The 8,367-nt window shown below is 46.8% G+C and overlaps 1 protein-coding gene across 1 annotated transcript in view; it reads right to left on the reverse strand.

Moving 5' to 3' along the window:
* FGFR2 (fibroblast growth factor receptor 2) overlaps positions 1–8,367 on the reverse strand; it is an 81,215-nt gene that overhangs the window by 5,439 nt on the left and 67,409 nt on the right. Inside the window, 5 exon segments of the mRNA XM_010145076.1 lie at positions 1,346–1,416; positions 2,750–2,872; positions 6,210–6,400; positions 7,157–7,267; positions 7,898–8,019. Coding sequence (XP_010143378.1) covers positions 1,346–1,416; positions 2,750–2,872; positions 6,210–6,400; positions 7,157–7,267; positions 7,898–8,019 — 618 coding nt within the window.

An 8,367-nucleotide genomic window follows, 5' to 3' on the forward strand; every position in this document is an offset into this window, starting at 1 on the left:
CAGCGTGTCTGGCCGGTTGGCCAGCCCCCGCAGCGTCTGCCTCGGGCGCAGGCGCAGCCTTCCTTGCTGGCAGCCGGGGGCTCCTTGGTGGGCGCTTTGGCCAGGTGAGCCACAGCACACAGCTCGACCCGCTCCCGAGCTCCTCCGCAGCTCTCCTGGCCTTGCAGCAGTATATTTAGTAAACTGTTTGCACAAACCTACAATAATATTATCTTTAGCTGTCTTCTAAGCCACCACAGGGCCAAGAGTCTGCAGGTTTCAGCAATGAAATCCCCGCGCTCCCCGGCTGCTGAGGAGCTCAGACTGACCCCCAGTCCTCAACCAGGGAAGTAGTTTACTTCACATTCGATTAAAGATTTTGCCAAGATGGTATTTTAAAACAAAAGTTTGATCCACCCTTAACCTGTCTATATAGTTTCCCTCGTAAATAATGTAAAGATTGCAGGAAAAGCCTCAGCAAATATTTTCCTTAAGCAGAGCCGCAGCTGAGGAAGTGCAGCCGGGTTAAAGAAAGAGGAGATAACTCTTTATTTTCTCCACCCTGCCCTTTTTCTTTGCAATCCTGGACTGACATGCATAACCTTTTACACCTGGGCTGCAAGCATCCAGCCCTTTACAGTTCACAGCTTCTCTTGGAGAAATAAAAACCCTAAGATTTTCATCTGCCTTGCACAAAAAAATGCACATCTACCTCGAGCACAACGCAGGCGAGTACCGCAGATGGGCTCAGGGAACTGTAATAGGAAGCAGAATAAATCCTGAGCGGTTGCATCAGCCAGAGGCGTGCACACATTAAAAGATTTTGATTACTACATGTGAAGTACTGCTGGGAAGCAACAACACTTGTAAAAATCGGAGAAAACTTCCCCAGTTTATCCAGCCTATGTTTTACTACACCTCATCCTAGCAGAAGCTTTAATAAGTAGCTTTCAGGAACTTTCTTTTCTCTGCCCCCACCCCTCTGTTTTTTTTTTAAACCTGAAGGAAGTCGAGAGTATGTCAAAAGCCAAGCAAATTAGATAGACTCTTTGTAGCTGCACATCCGTAAATAAGTTCAAGGGGGGAAACTTCCGCACTGACAGAAGGAGGTTCGCATTCTCCACCTTTCATGTGCTTTGAAGCTGGGCAGATTAGTAACAGAGCACTGGTTAGCAGTCTACCATAAAATCCTCACTTTCTACGGGCAAGTCCCCTTCCATCTATTAATATGTGAAACAGGCTGAAAACGCTTAAAGGAAAAGGACAACAGGAAAAGACATTTAAAATATCCCGATCTTTAACAAATACAAACCAAAGCGACGCTCCTTCCCAGCTCCCCAAACCCCACTGAAATCAGGCCACTTACACGTCGCTCTGGTGCGTGTAAACCCTGTCAAACAGAGCCTCGGGAGCCATCCACTTCACTGGAAGCCGCCCCTGTAAGTTTGGAGGGGAAGGGAAGAAAAGCTGAAATGGCAGCGATTTACAGGATGATGCCAACACTGACTTTTTTAGAAGATTCATCAGTTTTCAGAGAACAGCCTGCTGCTGCAAACCAGCACATAATTTACCTTAAAAATTTTCAGCGAAAAAAAAATAGTAAACCGGGCTAAAGCAGGGTGACCATGAAGAAAAATGGATAGAAACACTGGAGATAAAATGAAAAGCATTGAGGGCTCCCCAACAGTTTCCAGACTGCATGCTAGGAGAACGGTGGGGTAAGCAGATCAAAATTTAAAAGCTCATTCCACTATGGCTCTTTAAAGACAAAAATAATGAATCCATAACCCTCGGCAAAACAAGCCTGCCTGCAAAACCAGCTGGCCACTAAACCCAAGAATTCTGTGTTCCTGTTGCACCTTTTGCAGCTCACGGTCCCAACTGCCGGTCGCTTCACGCTCTGCTCAGAGCCCGGGGATCACACCACGTCTGATAGGGAGGAGGCTCAGTTCCCTCCAGTGCTGACACTCCCATAGCTGGTTGCTCTGGCTCTTGGAAGCAGAACATCTTGGAAGTATCTGCCATTACTCATTCAGTGCTTTATTTCCACAGATAATCCACTGAACGTGATTGTTAATAACACTTAGTATTTATACAAAACATTAAAGTCTGTAGAACTGAACAAGTTCTGCAAACATCCCATCAAACCCCAAGTGTAGTTCCTGAGGATCTCCAGAGATGCCCAGAGAAGGAGGCGTGAGCTCCTAAGCATCTGGAACATTTTATCTTCTTGATTTGGTACCAGTTAAACGGCAAAACGGTGACAGAGTGGGAAGTAAAAATCAATTTTCCTCGACCTCTAGCGCCACTTCGATACCACCACCACGACTTGTACAGAACGAGCTAAGGACAGGAAAAGGGCACAAAGCTATCGGTGGCATCACCACCAGAAACCAGATTTTTCTTCTGGTGGTTTGTAGCAATGTTCATGCAGTGTTTGTAAAGATTCCAGGCTTGCTACCAGATGAGCTGGAATCAACAGAAATATTTCCACTTCTTTCGAGTGACTGGAGTCAGGGGCACGCAACCCCCCTTCTCGTGTATCAGCATTTCTAATAAATCATACAATACACAGCCTTTTCGGTTATCTTTTGAACCAGCTGTGGCTGTAAGAGGGGCCAGGAATGCTCCCGTCCTTGATCCCTGTCTTCTGTCTGCAGGGAAAGGTGAGGCTGCTGTTCAAGAAGCCCATTAAGTTTAAAGCCATAGTTCTGAAGTGAATCACTGAAAGGAACACTTGTTCCCAGAGATAAGAAAGCCATCCACTTACATTAGTAGTCTTTTTGTAATAATCTATATTGTTGACGTCTCTGGCTAGACCAAAGTCTGCTATTTTCATCACGTTATTTTCGGTTACCAAAACATTTCTTGCAGCCAAGTCTCGATGGATACACTGGAAAGAAAAAAAAAAAACAAAACAAAAAAAAAAACAAACCCCAAGTTCACTGAAATAAACTGCTGTAAAAGTGAAATGACTTCTACACCATAACTAACAGATTTGAACCTACATCCCAAGGTGGGAAAGCCACACATTTACTACAAGCAGGTGCAATACGACTATCTCAGTTATCGGAATCCATCCCCTCAGCTGGCGTTTCCAAGCTGAACAAGAGCCCTAAGAAGCCTCTTAGAAAAGCCTGGCTTATGGAAGGCTTGTATTCTGCTCCGGCTGCAAGCCTGGCTGGTGATCCGAACAGTGTCACGTGGTTTGGGATGCCCTCTCCATCACACCTGCCCAGGTACAGGCACTGCAGCACCTTCTTTACAAATAAACATTTTATTAAGTTGCTTCTCTAAAATTTCATCATCTCAGCAGAGCTAAAACCTGATGGTCTGGATCAGTGCAACCATTTTTAATGTAGAAGGTCTAAATAATAATAAACCCACAGTATATCATTTCAAATTAGATGTCCTGAGTGTGTATATACTTCAACCACAAGACTATACCAATTTAATTAAAAAAACCCCACAAAAACAAAATCTGGGCTGGGCTCTTTGCTGAACAGCTTCGATACTGAAACTAAACATGTTCTCTCCTCAGAGATTTTCCCTTCATGTTGGCATTATCCTGAAAACCTGCAGCTGATTCTTGACGCTGGAAGGACGTTGTGACTGCTCTGAGTGTGTTCAAGGAGTCTGACCAGGGCTGGTGGCAGCAGGGCCGTGGTAAGAACCATAACCCCAGGATATTCTACTTCTTTTCAAGTTAAATATCCTCCTCTTTTTTTTTTCCTCCTTGATTTTGAATTACTCTTTATGTTGACCTCTTTGTTTCAGCACGTGCACAGACATGCTGGACTGATCTGCCACAAAAAGCTGTACAACAGCCAATTTCTTTCTTGCATTCTAACTTGCCCCAGCAGTTTTCTGAGCTCTCTTATGCTGCACTGGTAAAACAGCCTGCAAAGCTCCTGCTCCTCACTGGGTTAGTCACGGGCAACTGCCAGGAAGAACCTGCTCCGGCAATGCCTTCACGTGCGCAGGACAGACAACAGGATGTGCTTTCAGCATCGCATCAGTGCTGCGGTAGCAGAGACACCACAGAGCAGCTTCCTACTTCCCTTTCCCTGCTCTCAAACCCTGCAAGAACATCCTGTGAGACACCAGGAACCCAGTTCCATTGCCCGAAAAGCAGCACGCGCTGTCGTCTGAGGTGTCCCAGGATCCCCAAGGTACCGTGACAAGACTACCAGGGACGACGCAGGATGTACCCCAGACCTGTGCCTTTCCAGAGCAGCAGCCTGGGGGTACCACGGAGCATCGCAAATGGCATGTAACACCTCGAGTGAATACCCCAAATGATCCAAACCCTGTTATCCTCTGTCAGTGTACTTCTACTCTCTCACCCCCTACGGTTCCACAACTGAGACTCTTCCCATGTCCAAAATGGTGCCATTACTGATTTCTGCATCCGACAGGTTTCGCAGCTGACCCCCTGGCCCTAAAGATTTGCTGGCTCTTTGCAATGGTCTGAACGGGCCCTGTGTCTGCAGCTCTGCTGTTGCTACTGCACAGGACGGGAACGATGGGGAAGACATCAACAGAATTCTAATAAGCATCCACCCAACCTAGGAACAACACCCCATCTCCAATGTATAACTGCTTGTAAAAAGCAGGTGCCCTAAAACCTACTTCGCACATTTCTGTGAGGGGGGTGTCTCTATGTTTGGTTTTGTTTTGTTTTTCTTCCTGCTTTTTTGGTCTCAGTGAGCCTTTTATTGGATTGAAAGAACAAGAACCCGGCCTTCTCACGGTTCCTGCATGATGGAAACGCCGCGAGAAGACCAGCTCTCTTCTCACTCCAGCTCAGAAAACGGTTCCTGAAGGGGAAAAGAACTAGTGCAATACCAACAGAAACGGCCAGACGCCTGAAGAACCGCAACATGCAGCGTTACTAGTGCTGCCTTTGCTTCCCCTCTGCCCTCTGCCTGCAGCAACGCCTGACACTGTGCCAGGTTCGGCGCAGGGCTGACCCAGTGGTTTTACAACGGAACGGATCAGGGGTGAAACGGTTCTGCCGTGTGCATCTCTGTCAGCACAAGCCTTCCTGGCAGTGTCCTACCACAGCACTCCTGAGCTGCTCAGGGCGATACTCGTTCTCAAGATTCACCAATCAGAAGATTTACTTTTCCCTTTCGCAATAGTTCTGCTGTCTCGGGACGTGGCTCATTGCCAGGCAAACGTCTGATTCACCTTAGAAAGAGATATCCTAAGGTGCTTTACCTAATACAATACTCACGTTTACTTCATTAGAAGATTTTGTCCTCGATTAGACCTTGATTGCCCCTTCCCCTAACCTCTACAATGAAAAAAAACCAAACCAAAAAACATGATTCTACACCCCAAGAAGGTTACACTCAGCTCGGGTCTTTGGTTAAAACCAGCTCCACACTTGGGAGTGGAAGTGAGTACAAATCCCACTAACCGCTCCACACCTTGCGGGAAGTGCTCAGCATCAACATCTGGTGCTCTGGTTTGACATCGGGTGCAGCCACCTCCCAGGGCGTTCACGACTGCTTGTCCACCAGCCACAGCATGTTTACAGAGTTCTACAGGGCTATTTAAGGTTTCATAACTATAATTTAATCAAACTACCGGTTAAAAAAAAGTTTGAAGTTGAAGCAGCAAGTACTCAGGGGCATGACAGGACAAACAAACCCTTACTACAAACTCGCTCTCCTGACAAACACCGGATTTAAGTAAAGCGCCTCATTTAAGTGATTAATTCACTGTGTTTATTTTTGCCTCTTCTGTTCACGACACTTACCCTGGCATGGCGCGGCCCTCTCGACTCTGCCTGTTCTCACTCTGTAAATCCTTTCAGTAACTGAACTCATTTATTTTACATCACTACCCGAGCTGATTTGGTCAATTTGACCGGAAACAGAAGGCAAACAGTGTCTGCTGTTTCACGGGTGGAGTGACGTGACCTGGGTAATCAAGTGACTACCTGTGCGTGTGATTTTGAAGCATAGATACCCATAAAACATTTACTGTAAACAACCCATTCTGGGCATCATTTTAGCGATATCGTTCAGAGGTTAAAAACTTTAAGTGTATGAATTTTCCCAGGGACTTTCAAGAGAATGGATGATGCAACTTGTTTGAGAAAGGTCCTTCTCCTGGCAACCTCTTGAAAACCAACGAGATGAAAACAAAACTAAACTAAACGAAGCATCCAACACACATGCAGCAGGTGCTTTGTGCAGTATTTGCTGAGTTCCACCTACTTTTTGTGAAGCCAGGTACTCCATGCCTCTTGCCAACTGGTACGTGCATGACACCAAGTCCTTGAACGTCATCTGCTCTTCTGGCACCCTGTTAATGTCAAAGGAGTACTCCATCCCCGGGGGGCGGCGGGCTCGCAGGTACTCCCGCAGGTTTCCTTTGGAAGCATATTCTACTATCACGTACAGTGGACCTTTGGATAAACAGAACCGAGTAAGGTTTAAGGGTAAGATGGTTTTATGAACAGAAGCTTTTAGCGCTGTGTAATAAATGAACTGACTCAATAAATGATTAACTGTGACATCAGTGAGCGCAACTTTAAAGTAAAGGAGGTCCGGACTGGGTGAGGTGACTGGCCCAAAGCTCCACGGCCAAAAAAGTGGCAGAGCTACTGTAAGTGGCTGGAAGAACCTAAACCCTGACCTAGTGCCGGCTCCTTCCAGACCGTGCCAGGAACCGAAAAGCAAGCACTTTCAACCGAAAACTGCCGTGGCATCTTAAACCAGGGGAACGTGCTGCTTACGATCTTTTTTTCATTTCCAGGGTTTATGCCATTCTGCATCACTGTACGTGACATAATTAGCTTTTAATAAAAATGTTGTGGTCTTTAGAGAGTAGAAGGGCTCATTTCCAATTCATGGGATACAAGCTCCACTAAAGCAGGACTGACAATTCAGAGCAGCGGGCGTGGGTAAAGCCCCTGCAGAGTGTCATTTTTTCCATACAGCAAGGGCTCAGAGAGTTTTCATCTGAGATAATGCCCTTTCTCATATTAAAGCTGCAAGTATAATGAGAGACAGAAGTTAAAATACTGCTGCTAAGCTGAGGAAATACCTAACAATCCCATCACGCCATGACTGCTTCCTTCAAAACTCTCGAAAAATTATGATTAATGAGACTTCCGTAGACCTGTTGGGAAGTCCTGGTTTACTTTCTTTTCTCTACTCACCATCCTGGGTACAGGCTCCAAGGAGATTGATGATATTTTTATGCTTCCCAATCATCTTCATCATCTCCATCTCTGACACCAAGTCAGACAGATCTTTTTCTGTAGCATCATCTGTACGAGACACAGGTTCAGTTCGTAATTTCTAGCGTGCCAGCCCAGGCGTCACTAAGGCTCACCAGCTGGTGTAAAACGAGTGCTTCAAAATGCAGAATATGGGATTTTTTTCCCAGTATACCCTGTGTGTTATACAAAGTCCCATGTTGTGGCCTAACAAAAAGTAGTCTCCACCTCTTTGATGGACTGACCACCTCTCAAGTGTTATATGTTAAGAGGCAGCAGAGTAATATCGGACATCAAAACGCTGTCCTCAGCTCTCAAACCTCCAACAACTACGCTTTTTCCACAAACAAAGCTTACGATTAAACTGAAAATAAATAGGCACCACCACCCAGACTGAGCAGGCTAGGATCCACACGTGGCCAGCCTCTGACAAGAACTGAACTAAAAGCAGAGAGACCCACACGATGCTAACACATCTCATGGCTCCTAAACAGTCACTGCTCAAGGTAAACAGGCTGTCACGGGCACAGATTTACACCCCAGCCTGCCGAGGGCTGAGCTCAGCTATGTGCTCTTTGACCCTCCCCACGATGACAGAGTTCAGATGCCACAAAAGAAACCTTTCGTGGCTGAGAACTGCCACATTCCCCATTCTGATCCCTAACCACCCAGTTTTCTTACCTTTCAACATCTTCACTGCCACTGTCACCGCTTCTTTTGGCCTGTCTTTGTCAATCCCCACCGCTTCGGCCATGACGACTTGCCCAAAGCAACCTTCTCCCAGGGGTTTGCCCAGCGTCAGCCTGGAGGTGCAAACAGGCGATTAACACATTGCATCTGGCGGAGGGACGCGGCCAGTGAAATTCCAGCGCTGAATATAAAAAGCTGTCAGCAGCTTGCTGTAGCACGAGGCATTTATCATGTGGAACTAACGAGATGTAGCGCGCATCGGTTTTCAGGCGCGCCGCAGCGTGTTTTCGGAGCGGTGGTATGGCGAGCACCTTGGGAGGGCGGACCAGTTGCTAAACCCAACTTTTAAGCTCTGCCTCTCCGTAACGAGCAGCTGTGCTCCATGGCTAGCGGCGAGACCCAGCACGGAGGGGCAGAGCTTTCTCAAAGCACCAGCCTGCGGCTGACATCCCGGAGCAGCC

The sequence above is a fragment of the Buceros rhinoceros genome, unplaced genomic scaffold, assembly GCF_000710305.1.
Source record: "Buceros rhinoceros silvestris isolate BGI_N320 unplaced genomic scaffold, ASM71030v1 scaffold19941, whole genome shotgun sequence".
Classification (NCBI taxonomy): Eukaryota; Metazoa; Chordata; class Aves; order Bucerotiformes; family Bucerotidae; genus Buceros; species Buceros rhinoceros.